This window comes from Rhinolophus sinicus, chromosome 5 (assembly GCF_057876585.1).
Source record: "Rhinolophus sinicus isolate RSI-liver-muscle chromosome 5, RSI-T2T, whole genome shotgun sequence".
Taxonomy (NCBI): Eukaryota; Metazoa; Chordata; class Mammalia; order Chiroptera; family Rhinolophidae; genus Rhinolophus; species Rhinolophus sinicus.
Window position 1 is genome coordinate 103,840,835 of NC_142505.1, and position 18,050 is coordinate 103,858,884.

An 18,050-nucleotide genomic window follows, 5' to 3' on the forward strand; every position below is an offset into this window, starting at 1 on the left:
TCTGTCAAAGGAGGCTTCAAAATCAGAACCCAGTTTCCTACAGTGATGCATTTGTGCAGCCCTTAACGTTTATGATGATTTTTTAAGAACATGAGGAAGTTCTATGATTTAAATGTAGAGAAAGGATTATGGGAACATACAACAACGAGAAAGTTATCAGAGACCCTGAAGGTCAGGACTGGAAGAAATGTGGCCCCTGACCAGCAGCCCTGGGTCTCCCAGAGGTCAGACCCAGGGACCATGTTCTGAAGCTAAAATTATGCTGGTATCTTCTACTTAAAGGACAGAAGATTTGTACATTTTCGTAGTTTCACTTTTTCTGAAATGATTGTGCTTTCCTTTCATAATCAGGGAAAAAAATCCTCAAACACTATTTTTTTTAAAAAAAAGAGGCATTAATGGATAGTCAAGCATTTTTATGTATGTAATTTAACTTCTCTTCTAACCTGCTAACTTCTCTTGAAGCCAGAAAGCCAGATGGTTCCATTTTAAAGACAGAGATGGGGGATGGAGGGGAAGGTACTTGTTCAACGTTGTGCAGAAAATCAGGGGCCGTGGTGAGGATTCCTGGCCTTGCTCTGCTCTGCCTACTCTGAACTGTTTTCCTCTTAATGTTTCAGCGCCATGTTTTCTCCCAATTCATTCAGCACACACATACGAGGCATTTACAGCATCTTGGGCAATGTGGTACACACTTGCAGGGTCCCACAGGTACAGATGACAATTTCTGCCCGTCCCCCTCCCCCTCGGACTTTGCTCCCTTCTGGAAATGAGCATGAGAGGTTGACAAAATGAATGTCAAGATAACGTAAGCAGCAACCTATACAAAGCATCATGAGTCCTTGGACGGGGTGACCAATCCCATGGCAGGCGTGGGGGATGACCAGAAAAAGTTACAGAGAGCAGGTGACATTTAAAGTGTAACTTGCTGTCCAGCAGAGGAGTTAAGAATTCAAGCTCCCAAGTTTGGCCGACCTTCAGCCGTCACCACCTCATACTTGTGGACTTTGACAAATGACTTCTCTCCCTCCGAGCCTCAATTATTCTACTGGAAAATGGGGGGGGGGGGGGGGGCGATCATAAGCTACCTCATGATGACTTTTTGAGGAATAAATAAAATAACGGAAGCAAGTCATTTCATAATAGCCCATTGTAACTTTAAGATACTAGAGCCTTCGTTATCACGATCAGTAGTAATATGGCTGCTATTCATTTAATCCACCAAAATAAAAATTATTTCCCGTGGTAGATAGGTAATGAGACTCTGTCCCAGGTAGAGGGGACACCACGTGCTAAGTCTCTGATGAGCAATAGCCTCTGACTTTTTGGCAAGTGGCAAGGAGATGGATACAAGGGAAAGTGGAATAGTGGGAGGTTAGGCTATTACGTACTAGGCTACAGTCAGATGGTAGGGAACCTTGTTTGCTGTGGGAGGAATTTTAGGCTCTAGGCTGGTGGTGGGGTGCGATTAGAGATAGAAAAGCCAGGGAATGTCATGGCCAAAGGTATGTCTTGGAGAGATTCCCGGGCAGCTGGGAGGAGGCTGGACCCAAGGGGCTGGAAAACTATTATGGAAAGTAGACTTGGAAAGCCAGTGCAGTGGTCCATGTGGAACGGACAAGGGCTCATGATGAAGTATTCATTTCAGTCAAACAAAGGTCTTTGGGACTTAAGACCTTACTAGGTAAGGAAAGCAGTTCCTACTCTCAGGACACAACATATAGTGGGTTAAGGGGGAGAAAACTAGAAATAGCCGTAACTTAAGACAAAAATCATCACAAGAGAATAACGAGGACATCACTGAGAGGGTCAAAAGGAGGGAGGTGTGACATCTAGGAGGCGCCTGAGAAGAGGACATGAGCTCATTGTTTCTCACCCCCCACCATAATAAGCTCTATGAGGCAAGGGCTGTATCAGTAGTTTTCTTGCCTGGCACATAGAAGGGAGTCAATAAGTGTTTATTGAAAAATAAGTGATTATGGACTGAGGTTCATCCGAGGAGTTTCCTTGGAGCTGGTGGGTGCGTAGAGAAGAGGGAGGGATCTGTTCTAGGAAATCCCAACAGGTCAGTGGGCAGAGTTTGTGGATGCTGATGCTTCCCATGGCTTTGGCTTTTTCTCTTTGACCCTAACTACAGAAGCCCCCCACCCCCACCCTTTTCCAATCTTGAAATAAACAAGCAAGCACACGAAAAACCATGACAGCATCACATAAGTTCTCCTCTCCCCCATCACCCATGTGGGATTTCTGCAGGTGGGGTTGGGTGCAGTCAGACTTGGTGTGCTCTGTGGAAGAGCTACGTGAACCAACCTCAATTTCAACAATTAAATTATGGCCCATTTAGCTCAGGAGAAAGAAGGCTTTTCTGTCAGCATAACCAGGGTATCACAACATTGTGTGTGCTACCTGGGAAACCAAGTCGAAGCACCGATGAGAGGTCACCGTGTTTAGTTGATGATTAAAAAAAAATAATAATACATACTGAGCTTTTCTTGCCAGGAAAAAAAAAAAAATACGGATTTCATTTGACTGAAATTTAATATCAGATAGCTATGGATTCCGAGAATTTGTGAAAGCCATTCATGATAATAAAGCTTTTATTTGCTTTGGAGCAAATAATCCTTTGGTATGATGTTTATTGTCTTTTCATTTTATTTATAATAGTTGTGGTTTCAGCCAAAGCAAAACACTCTGTCCAAAATGCTTCTTCAGTTAGACCCTGTCTCCTTTATATTGCATTTTGTCTGAAATGGACTAGATCACATGTAATAAATTCTGGCATTTTAATGGAAACATTACAGCAAAAAATAGTTACCAATCTGCTTTAATTTCAAAACTAATTTTTCCTTTGATACAGTAATGCAGTATCTTGGTAAAATATGCAAAATGAATTGGGATTTAATTATGATGGCAGTTCGTCCTGAAACAAGGTTAACTGGACTTTGAATATTCAGGATGTAGGTGTTGGGGGCGTTGCAGTGGGGGAGGATGGTAGCAGCTTGGCATTCTTGGGTCCTGAGTGCCACTTGGACCACAGTGAAGGGAGAAGCCCTGGCACATTCACTGTTGAAAGTCTGAATCAGTGGAAGGCTGAATGCTCCTGAGAGCTCAGATGGAACCTGTGAACACCGAGGGAACCATCCCTCTGTGAGGATGGAGAGACATGGAAAAAATCTGGGACTCATTTCTTTTGTCTGTCCATTGGATGTAATTCATTCATTAATTTATTCCTGCAACAGATATTTGAATCCCATTGTGCTAAGTGCTAGTCAGACAAAGGTGTGCAAAATGAAGTAGGACAGCTCTCTTAGGAAGATGGTAGGCTAATGAGAGAGAAATACATTCAACAAAGGATCACGTTCAGCATTATAAGAAAAGCAATCAGAGTCTCATTGAAGTTAACTTCCCAAGACCACCCAGCAAAAAGAAGGGAACAGAATAACAGAGAACCCAAGTCTTCTGATTTTGTGTCCAGTTCCCCACCCCCTAAATGATAAATAAACTGGTTTTAGGTGGCTCATGGACAATGAAGGAAAAAAATACTGAGCCCTGTGATGGGAAAATTGTTTTCAATTTCCTCTCAAACACCCTGATTCATCAAGTAGAAAATGTGTTTGGTTTACAGTGGCTTTAGCCTGTGTTGCATATATGCTAATCTCCCTTTTTAACAAAAAAGAAATGGTCTCAGGCTTAGCACCTTCAACACTCAACAATCGCTAGCAAGAATTCAATAAAAGTTTGATTTCCTCTTCTATATTTGGAGCATCATATTGGTTTTCCTCGTGATGGTGATATAAGGTTTCCTTTTGAGGAAGAAAATTAAGGGAAAAATAATGAATACGTTATAGTTCAGGTGTATGGGCATTGTAATGATAAAAACCATGCATATGTATTCATCTGAACGAGCTGGGAACTGCTCCATTCTTTCTCACTGCCTCTCTTGCTCACAGGGCACGTGGTGCTTTTACCTGATCTTGGGGCGCTAAGTCCTGAATCTGTTCTTTGTTTATTTGTTTTCCTGGGAAACACAGAGAGGAGATTATCATGAAAATTACCCGTCATTAGGATCGTTGAGGCATACTTCTTAAGTTTAAATTTTATAACCCAAATGAATCCAAGCTAGTAATGGAGTCTTAAAACCTAGGAAAAATATGTAAGTTTATTGCAAAAGATAATATCCCATTTAAAACAGTTTAGAAATTTACAAAACCTTACATTATACATAGTCTTTAAGAAGATGCTCTATAGATGAGCTAGTATTAAGTTCCAAGTATGGTGAGTACACATTTTTATTTTCTTTAACTACAGAGAAAGCAGCTACATAAACTCCTGCAACTTAAGTGGATGTATCGTTCTTTTTAACCTTCAATTTTCTAAAAGTAATTTTTATTAAATTAACATCGCTCCATAAAACCATATAACCATATAACCTCAAGTACAGCATTTTTATAGAGTATCATGGGAGATGTTACATAATATTTTACAATGAAGCGATTTTCACACGAGTAGATGGGTGTACAGTTTTGGTACATGTATATGTGTGGTTTCTTTTTAAACATAGAGGTGATCATTTTTGTTAGCAGGAAAGTGTTGATTGAGTCCCTTTCCCTCATAATGATTTTAAATTTCAATTTCCAGAAGAGACCTCCTTCCTAGTTTGAGGTTGGTGGCCCAAGCAATTCTATGTTGTGCTTTGGTATAGAATCATTATAGTTTTGATTGGTTGTGTTTCTAGAAATGTCAGCATTTTCCAACCCCCATTTTATTTAATTCAGTTGAGGGTTTATCTGAGGCCCCCAAATCGACAGAAGTGTGTGACAACATGCGCTTCTTAATTATCCAAGGGTTGGGTTATGTCTTTCTGTGCAAGCGACCTCAGACACCTCTTCGTCATTCCAGGCTAACTTTGGCAAATGATCCAGCTCAGCTCTGGGACATTCTCCTCATTTGATGTTGGACCATGCACAGAGCTTATAAAGTAGGAAGAGTAGGTGTTTGTATCTCCATTTGAAAATGGACAAATAGGCCCTGAAAATTTAAGCAATTTGCCAAAGGTTAGTGGACTAGACTGTTCTGTTGCCTGCGTCCCTTAATTCCCGGAACAGGATTATTCTCATTCTAGCATGCTGCCTGAGAATACAAATTAATTTAAAAATTAGTGTAAGCAAAGCAAATTAAGATGGAAGCTCTACTACAAGATAAAATTACATAAGAGATCCCACATGATTTTGCTTTATTGGATTATCCTCTCTCTCTGCTGTTCTTTTCCATTGTTGGGGCCAACTGAGAGTTGATTGTGTGGATACAGAAAGATCTGTGGCTTTTAGCCAGTGGTAGCATATCTTATTGAAATGTGGCTTCTTAAGTATGACAAGTGCATTTATCTTAATTCCAACTTAACATTATGGATGCCGGTCTCATTTTCTGGGCTGAAACATTACACTAGAACAGAGCAAGAACGTCTTGAATGACATTCCAGGACTTAAACAGTGCAAGCCGAGGTTCATTGCCAAATTTCCCTCTCACTCTCTCTGAAATAGCTTTGTGCACTGCAGTTCTGTGGCAGGGGAAGGTGCAGCTGGTGGAGTGGTTTGCACAGTCTTTCTCAATTTGCAGTGGGGTATGTACAGCCCAGGTTCACACGGGTGCTGCACTCTGCAGACCCTCACTCAGACCCCTGATCTTTAGCACAGGGAGTTGCCTTCTCATTGAATACATCATCAATCCAACCACAGGCTGGTAGAGAATTTAGTGAGAAGGAATGTGAGCCTTGCCAACCCACCTCTCAGCCCCAAGAGTATGTAGCGATTATTTAATTATGTTACGTTTGTTGTTTGTTCAGCCATGCAAGTTTGACTGGGCCCACATGTACAGGGGTCTTGTCAAAAGAATGAGTCAGACTTTAAAAGAATTCAGACTTTGGGAGAAAAGGGTCTTTAATACTAAAATGGAAAAAAAATTAAAAAAATAAAATAAAATAATATATATAGACATATATATAGATAGACATATATATATATATATATATATATATATATATATATATATATATATATATATATATATATATATATATATATAATGTATATATATCCTCATTCCCAGTCCTGCTGCTGCTTCAAACTGGTGACCATGGCCTGACCACCAGGAAGGGAGAGAGATTATGTAGATTAACATACGTTTGAACTTCTCTACAAAGCTGTTGCGGGAGTGAATGGAGGAGAACCAGTGTTAGGTTTTCTCTTAGTCTTATTTGTGTTATTGGTAAGAGGAAATGGACAGGTTGCTGGGTCTCATGATCTTAAATGTCGCAGGGAAATTAGCTGTGGCATCTTAAAGTTCAAACCCAAGCCAGAACCCTCCCATTGGCCAGACAGTCAGTCTCAGGCCCCAGGCTGCGAAGTATGATGGTCTAAGGTAGTCCCTGGACCAGCTAACAACTGTGGGATGGCACGCCGCTAAGTGCCTGATACCCTGCAATGACCTTACTCTGCCATAGACTGTGAGGCCCACACCACATGAGATGGCAAGTCCTTGATTTGGGATAAAGGGGCTAATTAAAAGTGAAAATGACCCACCCCACCAGGCAAGCTTGCGTTTTTATGCCCTGCCCATTTCTGTTGTGCTTATGTACACCAATGTCTTAGAAAACTGCCAGTTTATGTATCGAATTTTTTTCCAGGGGTACCTGCTAGTATCTCCTCTATCTTCCTGCTCTGCACAACGTTGCTTTTCTTCTTTCTTTTGGGATGGCAAACACAGGAAGGGCAGGAAGCGCTTAGCATCACAGAGGTGTTTGAAAGTGCGCTGGGGGCTTGGCTCATGGTGGGAATCTGGACTTGCCAGATTCCAGGACGTGGCCTGGCTGTGCACGGCAGGGAAGGAGGCAGGTGATCACTGCCACGTCCGTGACGTCCTAGCGAGCAGTGGCACTGACGCAGGTGCGCTCGGTGGGCAGGTCCGGCAGCAGCTAAACCTGCCCGAGTGTCCCTGTTCCATGGGTCGAGCGGCTCACAGCCCCCATGGGCCTTTGCTGAGAAGGAGAGGAGGCCTGAAGGCAGTGGTCTCCCCGCCGCGGGGAGGTACTTAGGGACTGCTATAGGCAATGGTCCCAACAAGCTCAGATCCACCAGAAGCATTTCTTCTTCACCTTCTTGGTTTTCCGCCTTAAGTCCTGTTTCTCAGGAACCGGGGGTTCTGCTGGGAACTTTGGTGGGGGAGATGGCTCCTCACCTGGTCCCGCTTCCTCCAGACTCTGTAGAACTTCATGGAACCTGCCTTCCTGCTGCCGAAAATCATATTCTACACTGGAAAACACAGAGAGGAAGGAAGGAAAGTAAATGCAAATCAGGACACGCTGATTTAGCCTCATCACGTGTCCAACTGACACAGAAGAACACGGGCTTTGAAATCGAGTCCCAGATGCTTAGGTACCTACTGGCTGTGTGACCTTGGGAAACGGTGCTGCCTCTCTGAACATCCAGCTCCTCATGGATTGAACTGGGACCTGTAACGCCTTCTGCTTGGGGATGTTCTTAAATTTGAAGGAGGCCTATCACATGGCAGCCTGATTGTAGGTGGTCAGTAAACATTGCTCCCATTTCTCGCTCACATGTATTTAATGCCCCTAATTCTGAATTCTTTTTTACATGTTATGCATGAAAACTGCCTCATTGTAAAAGACTTAAATAATGCAGAAGAACATACAATAAAACTGACAACTCAGCTTCCTCGTCTGTAAAGTAGACATAATAATAGCGCAGTCTCAAAGGCTTTCTTTGGAATTAATTTTCTATATCAACAGAATATAAATGAAGTACTTAGAGCAGTGCCTGCCATATAGTAAGCCCTCCATCTGTATTAGTTAGCTCCTGTTACTATTAGTATTATCGTCATCAGTAATGTTGTTATTACTAAAATAGTACATCTTGCCTTTGCCTTGCTTCTCAACTGAATAATATGTCTTGGAGAGCTTTGCATATACACTTACCCCATAGTATTCCTCAGCACAGACGTAAACACTCTTATTTGATGGGTACTACTTCCTGATCTTTTTTTTTTCTTTTTGCTATTTTATTTGTGTGTTTTGGAGTCTTTCATGTACAGCCTCCATTGTATGGTCCGTACATTGGTCTGTGAGGTAAACAGGATGCCCTCTGGGACCAGGGTTCCTAGAGGTTGAGAGCGTGGGGGCCGGGGTGTGCAGAAGCTCTGGCTTGGGCCGTGGAGCTCACACCTCCGTCCTCTGATGGCTTGCAAATCAGTCTGGCCTGCATCAGGGACTGTCAGCCTGCCTCATACCTCTGGCTCTGCCTTCCCAGAACCTGGAGGCCGAGCCAGAAAGAACGGATCCTGCCAGCTGTGCGTGGGCTGCCTCTGCCCTCAGTTGTCCACTTTCCTCCCTGGGACATTTGATGATGGAGGCGTTCCCAGTGCCGCAACACTTGTAAGAAAGCTGTTAAGCTTTCAGCTGTGTTTGTTACCTGGTTTCAGACTAGAGCTCTCAGTAGGCCAAAGATGAGGGGCCAGTGTGGGCGTGTGGAAAGCAGAAGAAATGCAGAGTCACAAAAACAGTGCATTCTCCCTGTTTAGCAAAGACGAAACGAAATGTTTCGTACAGAAGACAAATCCCCCACATTGGTCCATGACTGGCCAAAGCCTTTCTACCGAGCAAGGGTTGAAAGGACCTGTTTTTAAAGGGACACTGGTCCTTGTCTACTATCCCCATGTCACGCAGGAGCAGAGTAAGTGCTGCTGAAAAGGCAAATCATGATTGCTACGCATGACTAACAAAGCCCCTAGATGGTTCTTTGTCACTGGGTGCTCTGAATGGAAGAAGCTAAAGCGACCAATGGAGTGTCAGGACTTAGGGACATCGTATTATTTCATTTCTGTATCTTTGATAAGCTTCGCCCAGATTTTCTTCTCCTTAACTTACATCCTTTTATTTTCTGTTCCTCCCTGGTCCCCTCTGAGGGGACATACTTCTGGCTGGGTGAACTATGTCATAGATGAAACCAGGCTGTTTTCCAAAGCAACGCTCCACAGCTGATTAGCTCTGAGATCTCGGGGAAGTCATTTCTCATTTTCAGGCCACAGTGTCCTCATCTCTAAACGAGTGTGGTACCTGCTCATAGGATCGCAGTGAAGTTTAAACAACACGATGTGCATACAACACTCAGCTCAGAGCTGCACAGGCACCAAGTATTCAGCCAGTCACTCAGCAGTCATTTATTAAGTATCTCCCATATGCCGGGCCCCGGGCTGGGTGCTGGGGGAGGAGTGTAGACAGACAGACACACAGACACGTTATCCCTGGCCTCCTGGTCCTGGCAGTCCAGTGACTCTAGGTCCTCAGTAAATGCTAGCCAACACCAAGAGCTATTAGAGAGCTTCTGGCCAAAGCCCAGGATTTGTCAGGTCAGGGAGCACAGGCATCCATAGATTCAGACACCGAGGCTCCCACTTACAGTATGCACTACTCAGCACTGCACCCTGTTTGTCTCAGGGCCTTCGGTGGGTTTCTGTCTGTACCACCGACACCTCAGTTTCCCCAGTGGAAACAAGGATATGGAGTCAGAGGCCGGGGAGCGGTTGTCTCCTACGACCTCTGCATTGCTTCAAGGGAGACATTTAAAGTGTAAGTTGCAAACTCTGATTATCACCCCCTTTAGCACTAGTTCACATCCACATAGTTCTCCTAGTTCCTGATAGGGCCCTGCCCTCTCTCCTGAGGCAGAAAAATAATCATTATCCTAGAGCACCAGATGGAGCCAAAGAAAGTGGGTACGACTTGCTCATTCTAGTAATTTCCTATGCTATCTGGTATAAGACATTCCATCCACTCATTCATCCATGCATCCATCCATACATCCATCCATGCACCCATCCATAATCCGTCCATCCATGCATATATGCATCCATCCATCCATCCATCCATCCATCCATCCATCCGTCCATACATGCATCCATCATCCATCTGTCCATCCATCCATGCATCCATCCATCATCTACCCATCCATGCATCCCTCCATAATCTACCCATCCATGCATCCCTCCATCTATCCATCCATCCACTATCCATTTATTCATCCATTCATCCATCATCAATCCATCCATCCATCAATCCATCCATCCATCCACCCATCCATGCATCCATTCATCCATCCATCCACCCATCTACCCACCCACCCATCCATCCACCCACCTATCCACCCATCCCTCCATCCCTCCATCCCTCCACCCACCCGTCCCTCCATCCACCCACCCACCCATCCACCCATCCATCCATCCATCCATCCCTCCACCCACCCACCCACCCACCATCCATCCTGCCCTGGCCCTAACACTGTGCAGGAATACAGCAGTAAGATAGACAGACGTGGATACTGCTCTTAAGGGATCTTATTTCCCAGTGTTTAGGGCAGATGATTAAACTAACAATTGCTTTAAGAATATACGTATGCTCGGTATTTATCTTAGACTACCCTTACTTTCCAGCTCTTCATCCATACACATCTACCAAATTTTATAAACACACACATAAAACGGCTTTCTTCTTCTCCTTATATATGACACTTCTCTGACTTTATAATTCAAACACATAACAACAACAAACCACCTAAGTGTGTCAAGACTCACAACAGTGTCCTGCTACCAATTAGAAATAATAGTGCTCAGGGTGAACCCAGAACGTGCACAGAACTGGCAGGCCCAGGAGAGAAAAGCCAGGAGACAGACTGTAAACTCTGTGTCATCATCACAGTTTAATGTGCAGCTCAACATGGAGGGTAGAACAAAGGCTCGTGAGTGGAAAACTTGGGTTTGAACTGCACCACTTACTGGCCAGGTGACCTTGTGCAAGTTGCTTCTCTTTCTGAGACTCAGATGAGAGTGAGGGTTTTAAAGCTATCTCACTGGGTAGTCGTGCAGGTGGGACACAATAACAGGTCAAACGTCCTCCTGTAGGATTGGTCTCTGCCCACTGCACTCTTCCCTAAGCCTTTTGTCTTCATATCATAGTGACTGAATGCCTCACCTCCTCACGCGTATCTTAAGCTCTTCAGTAAATGTGTACCTAGCCAGCAACATCTCTCTTCACCCCTCTACTCCATGTACATTCAGGAAAGAATATATTCTATGTTTCTATGGAAACACCACAGGGTTCCATTAGAATCACGGGGACTTAGAGAGGTCCCCCCACCCCTCTTGCAACTACCCTTACTGGTACTGGCAATTTTAAGGGGATGGAAAGTGACTTTCTTTTCAAGGCCAGGCAAATAGAAGATACAGAGAAGTATGTGTACTTTGGAAAGAAATTGATTAATGTTTTTTAGGCCGAAGCAATTTATTAACATAAAGGAAAATTGTCACTTCCCTTCTTTTTCTTCCGTTTGACAAACCACTGTTTGGTTTGGAGGAAAGGGGAAGGGAGTATATTTTGTTTTGGTGGCAGCTGCCTTATGGGCAGGGGCAGTACCCTCTCTCATCTCTTTTTCATCTTGAGGCTGAGTGGAGAAAAGGAGATACCCCTCAACTTCCTTCTTGGCCAACCCACACTCTATTCAGCAAACTCTTTTAAAGGGGAATAAATTGCCTACTTGGTGATAATTCAAGGAGGGTTGTTTGCAGATTCTGGGGGAATCGCCATCTGCTTTGGGTTTGGTATCAAGGTGGAACACCAGTAACTTTTCCAACCTCTCCTCCCCTTCTTTCATTCCTTTTAGTCTCCCTACCTTCCCCTGGCGCCCACCATCTTCTGACATCTTATTCCATAAGGATAAAGATGAGTGTGAATGCTTAGTTTGTAGAGCTCTGGCTCACAGCGGGGGCAAATGGTGGCCAAGAAATGGTTACAATACAGAATTAAGGCCTAGAGCCATTGAGATAATGTGGAGCATTCAAGACGGTGAGGTTGGGCCTCTGAGGATGCTTGAAATACCTGACACCTGTTCAGGGCTGCCCAGTCCATTGTGTGGGAAGCCCCAGGGGTCTGTGCATGGTACCACACTGCATTCAGTAGGTGAGCTGTGTGTCAACCGGAAATGGAGAGATCTCAGGTTTCCTTCTTGAGGGCACCTCACTGATCTAGCTCCAGATCAGTGTTCCAGCCATGACGTGAAAAGCAGAAGGAGGTTTTTCTAGGTAACTGGAAGCAGTGGAAAGCCTAAGTCATGGTTTGTCTGGAAGAAGAAATAGTGAAGAGCAAAAAGTAGATCAATATATTCGTATATAAGCAAACAACAGAGCCCAGTTCTGGATGTAACATCTTGGCTGGGCAAACTGAAGTTGGGTACACCAAAAAGAGATAAAAGTTTATATGAAAACAAATAAACCATAGAAACCTTTTACTTTTATATGGCACTTTCAAATTGCAAACACTTCAGATCTGTGTTTTCATTTTATCTTCACGATAGCCCAGGAAGATGGGACAATTGTTATCTGCTTTTAACTGACAAGCTAGTTGGCAAAGCAAAGTCCCACTATGAGTTAGGATCAGAATCTAAGCCTGGTTTCCAGACTGCTAGCCCTTAGCGTACCCAGAGAAGCATCGGCTGTTTTAGCCAGGGTCTTATTCTAAGAAAGAAATAACAAGAGACTACCTGGACCATGTGAGGTGAGGACACATGGTAATTTCAATTAATAATAATAATTAGAAGGAGGAGGAGGAGAGGAGGGAAGACGAGGAGAGGGGGAAGGGAGAACTACTGTTCACGGAGTGAAGTCTATGTTATAGACACGATACTACAAGTTTAGTAATTCCCGCATGTCTCATGTCATTCTCACAGCCCCATCAGGTAGCCCTTATCATCATTTCAGAAATGAGGAAACTGAGGCAAGGGCAGGATAGATATTCTGCCAAGGGCACGTGCTAGTGAGCAACAGAGCCAGGGTCTGAGAGTACGCGGTCTGACTCCAAAGCTTGTGCATAAGATATATTACACTAAAATAACACAGTCGCCTCAATTGTGTAAGGTTCTGGCTGCCAAATGTGTGTGGAGTGGGGGTGGGGAGACAGTGGTGAACAAGGTCTGGCGCCCCTACATGACCTCACAGCCCCCTGTGGAGCCAGACCCAACCTGGGGCTGGGCTCTCCCCTGAACTCGTGTTTCCAGACTGCCAGGCGATTCAACAGGGAGGCAGCATACCCAGAGAAGATGGGCACCCCCTTAGCAGGCAGCTCACTCAGCAGGAATCTGGGCTCAGCAATCTGGGGTCTAGGTCAGCTGCTGGGGTCTGCAGAGGGCCCCTTGCACTTTCTTCTCAGCTGGCGGGTCTGGTTTTTTGTAAAAAGAAATGGTGACCAGCCACTGCCATGAACTATACATTCCAAGCAAGTTGCCTGAGAAAGTAATGATCCGCGGCATGGCCCTGAAGATGAAACATCTTGCAAATCTCTCTCGACCTCTCCATCTCTGTTGAGTGTTTCTGGGACCCCTCTCACCACAGAGCCCAGTGCACCATAGATTCATTGACCTCCTGCAACTTTTCTTTTCTTTTTTCTTTTTTTTTAAGAATTAGCTGTCTAAATCAATGGAACCAGCGAGGGTAGTTTGATTCCTGTCCACTTGGATAAATCATGTCACTTTGGGAAGTAGCTTTGGGGAAGAATTACAGTCTGGGGCATTAGAAGCTTTAGTTAGTTTGTTTTTCCCCCTAGCTTCGAATGGATATTGTTCCTAAAACTTTCTCCTAATAACCAATTTGCTCATTATTTATAGGGTGTAATTTTAAGCTTCATAACTTGCCACCATTTCAAGTTGGCAAGTGCACCCCTTCTCCTAGGGCATTTGTCTGCAATGAGTCCCAAGAGAACTGCAGGTTCTCCCCTCGGCACATAAATAAGCAGGGCCAAGCCGCAGAAACCTTCACCGCCGACCGCTCTCTGTGAAAGAAAATCTGTGCTCTGGGTTTCTGTGGCTCAGTGTCGCGAAGGCCTTCAGATTAAGCCCTTTAAAAGGATAGGTCATCTCAGAGAACTTGAGCACACACATATATTGACTGGTTACGCAAGGTCAAAAGTAAGAAGGGGGCACACAGGAAAATCTGACAGCAGGATGGGTTTAAGCCCTGGCTCTGTTGGATCTTGGAAAAGTCACAGAACCTCTCTGCGTCTGTTTCCTCATCTGTAAAATGGAAATAATAACCATCCTCCTGTTTTAGGGTTGTTAAGAGTCTGAAACGAGCTACTGCATGTACAGTTTAGCAAAAGGCCTGGCAGTGTCGCCTGGCTCGACAAATGGTAGTGAATGGTGCATTAACTTGACACAGAAATAAAGATTGTTTCATTCTGCGGTCAACTGTGGCCTCTGTGCCAGCAGCAATCCGTTTGTTATTCCTGTGAAATTCTCAGCTTGCTTGATTTTATATTTATGGCAGGTTTCAGCCTCTTTAGCCATTAATGCATTAAAATAGGTTTCATTTTTATTGCAGATAAATTGCCAATGCGGTAAGTCTTGCTTCTTTCCCCTTACACTCTAGGGAGAAGAAGAAAGGGATAAAGCTACTGAGAGAAACAGGGACTAGAGGCAAATATCTTGGGGATCAACCTATCGAGGCTCAGAGAAATTTCCACACGTACCGCAAGCTTTATGCCTATTTCCCAAGGAGAGAGCTTGAGCTATGTTTGGTGGCGGTTGTTTTGGGGAGGCTGGTTGGCGTTGCCATAACATTCACTTTGCAGCATTTGAAATGAACACCGCTCAATCCACCGCTGAAATGGGATGAGAGGTACAAACGCATCTGTGATCACTTGGAAGAACGGCTATGCTGTGTGCTTTATAGTTAGTTTTCACCGCATAATTCATTGCTGGCCAGAGAGAGGACTGTGGCTGGAAGCCGAGGCCCTGACAGTTCACCAGGCTCCATGCTGGGAGAGCACCATAGGCAGACCAAAGGAAAATACTAAATAATTTAAGTGGAAAGTGGGTTGCTGAACCCACAGGCCTGGGCACATAATGCATTTCTAGTGAAATGCCTTTTTGTCTGGTTAGGTAACAGCTCTAAGTGGCAGGCAAGGTCAAGACCCTGTATCCAAAACACCTAACCACAGAAGGACACTCCAGGACAGCTCCCAGCACCACCAGCTGTGTGACCCCAGACAGCTCACATAGCTCCCCAGAAAGCGGAGGCCTGCCTTTTCTCCTGCGGGGCACGCCGCTGTCAGGCTTTGGCCTGTTCCGCAGACTCCTTATCAGAAGTTCTGAATATCAAACCTGAGGGGGTGACACCAGGAACGGGAATGCTGGTTGCTGGGTACAAAGGGAGGTGCCTGCAGCAAGTTTCCTTTTGAAAATCCATAACTTCTTCTCCATCTGGTTCCGAAGGAGTCGTAACAATAAAGACTCAATAATGATAAAAAGCTGCCTGCTGTCTGTGGAGTTTGAGGAAAGGAGAGGATGGTGGTGGAGGATTCCGGCATTCAGGTTCAAGAGCATGGGTGACCACGCCCCTCTCCTGAAGGGGGCGTGGTGCTGGGCTGGGCAGCACTTTGCACACCCACCCTGTCACGTGTGTGTCATTGCTCCTCCAGGACTCACCGAGGGCAGTTCCTAGCCTTTGGGCTCCTGGCCTTGGAGCAGAATTGGGCATTAATTGGTCGTAATCTTATTGAAGGAGGAAAATCAGCAGGGGTTGCCATTCCATGGCTCATCTCAGATGAAGCCTGAGGAGATGGGAGAAGTGGGAGGAAGGAGAGGCTACAAATGAGTCCCCTAAGTACAGTCACCCCTCAGTGTTCACAGGACATTGGTTCCAGGATCCCCACGGATCCCCAGATCCCCAAAGTCCGTGATATAAAATGGTGTCGTGTTTGCATTTTTGCATATATACATACATCATCCTTTATACTCTACATCGTTTCCAGATTACTTATAACACCTAATACAATGTAAATGCTACGTACATAGCTGTTACACTGTATTGTTTAGGGACTAATGACAAGAAAAAAAGTCTGTAACATTCAGTACAGATGCAACCATCATAGGCCTAACTACATAATACACATTAGCAACAATGTTACTTTTTTCCCACCCAAATATGTACCTTCAATCCATAGTTGGTTGAATCCATGGATGCAGAACCCAAGGATACAGAGGGCTGACTGTAAAGCATATTGCAAGTGTGGGCTTGCATCCAAAATGGACTAACAGAGACTCATGTTTTCTTCTCATGGGATACAGGAGGCATCAAAAGATTTTGCTCACTCTTTGAACAAGCCCTCCCTCTTTCCCTTTTCCTCCACTCTCACCTTCACCCCCTCGTTAGGTCCTGTATGACTGTCTGACTCTATCATTGACACCAATCAGAAAGGCCAGGCATCTCTCCAACTATGCACTTAAAACAAAAGCTAGATTTTAGGCTATTTCATTAGCAAGAATTTTCTATTCATGGACATGCAGGCTGTTTGTCACAGAAGTTTCTAGTAAATCACCTTCTCCTTTCCAACCCCTGACTGGAGGTATTTGAATGTTTCTCAAGCTTCCCTGGGATCACAGCCTCCCAGGAAGTCTTCTGTGACTGCAGGTTCCCACCTTCCACCGCACCCCCTCTGACCCAGAGGTTTTGGGGTGATGCTCAGCAGCCACTACTCGGATCCCCAGGAGACTGATGCAGATGGTCCTGGATCACACTTCGAGAGCATTATTTCAGCCCTGCCTGTGAAGTGCAAACCCTCGGGATGGCCGTGACTGAGTAGAACTTGGCGGTATCACCTTCCACTTAGGGCTGGCTTCCGGAGGCGGCCTGCTGTGGAATCTGGCCCGCAGGCAGATGGGACTGAATTCTGATCTTGTCATTGCCACTTAACGAGTTCCAGAATAACTGTGCCAGAGCCTCCCCCTCTCAGCCTCAGTCGTCTCTTCTGGCCATCGTGCAGGCGCCTACCTCTCAGCGTCCTGATGTTTTGCCAGGAGAACATGAAGATCTAAGGCCTTAATCCCCTCTCCCGAAGAGATTGTCGGGGTAGTTCTGACACTATAGAAAGGGGATATTTTAGCCTCAACGGACTGTGTGGTTTTGCACAAGTCAGGCTTTGCCTCTCCCACCATGGTGGATACAGCAATATGGGTGACCACTTGGTCGGCCACGATGGACAAGGATTTCCGTGTCCGGCGAAACTACAGCAGGCTCCTGAGACGTCACAGGAAGATCTGATTGGGCTCCACTCGTGAGAGGATGTAGCATTCAGGTATTTAAAAATTGACAACCCATGTACTACATCCGGTCATTGTTTGATTCAGGTCCAAAAGAGGCAAAGCCTGACTTGTGCAAAACCACACATTCTGTTGAGGCTAAAATATCCCCTTTCTATAGTGTCAGAACTGCATAGGAGCCTTCCTTCCCTAATGAGAACATTTGAGTAAGACCCTCCCGTCCCCCACCCAAAAGTATGGGCACACACAAACGGTAACAATGGTTTTACTCTGGGGCCATCTAAATAGCTGTCTCAAGTCCACCACTGCTTTGCATCCCTCCCCCAGTCAATATAGTCATTCTCTTCTTTGCCAAGAATTTCCTGAGCACCAACGATGTATTACACACTGGCCCATGATTCTGAGATAACTAGCCATTTGCTGACAGAAAGAAACTCATAAACACTGTGTTACAATGTTAGGATAATGGCATAGCAGAGGAAAGCACATGCCATGGGGGTCCTTCTCTGGAAGGAATGTGAGGTTTTCCAGAGGAGTTGGATTTTAAAGTGCAAGACTAGGAAATGTCCAGAACAAAGAGGGCAGAAAAGGCATTTCGGGAAGTGAGGGAACTTACTCAGAACTCATGGTGTTTGAAGCCGGTTGGGTGACTGGAGTGGTAGCAGTTAAGACATTTAGCATCATTTTTAAAGAGCCTTGAAGCATTAGCTAAAGGGAACAGTGGGAACCAGGACGAGATTGCTTCACAGGAGAGTGACATGGGCAGAGTCTGCTTTTCAGGTAATTTAGCAATCTGTGTAGATTACTAGGGATAGTGCAAAGGGGCCTATGGCAGAAAGATTAGTTAGAGGTCACGGGGCAAAGGATGAGGGTCTTTACTGCCCAGAGACAGAGGGG

General features: G+C 44.9%; 2 protein-coding genes across 3 annotated transcripts in view; one reads left to right on the forward strand and one right to left on the reverse strand.

Moving 5' to 3' along the window:
- The window catches only part of DOCK2 (dedicator of cytokinesis 2), a 362,510-nt gene that overhangs the window by 159,326 nt on the left and 185,134 nt on the right, over window positions 1-18,050 (forward strand). The gene's annotated exons all lie outside the window — the stretch shown is intronic.
- The window catches only part of INSYN2B (inhibitory synaptic factor family member 2B), a 107,588-nt gene continuing 96,268 nt past the window's right edge, over window positions 6,731-18,050 (reverse strand). Inside the window, exon 4 of one of the 2 annotated variants that reach the window (XM_019741025.3) lies at window positions 6,731-7,307. In XM_019741025.3, the coding sequence (XP_019596584.3) occupies window positions 7,121-7,307 (187 nt within the window). In that variant the 3' untranslated portion in view covers window positions 6,731-7,120. The remainder of the gene's footprint in view (window positions 7,308-18,050) is intronic. The other variant, XM_074313882.2, reaches the window with a different exon arrangement.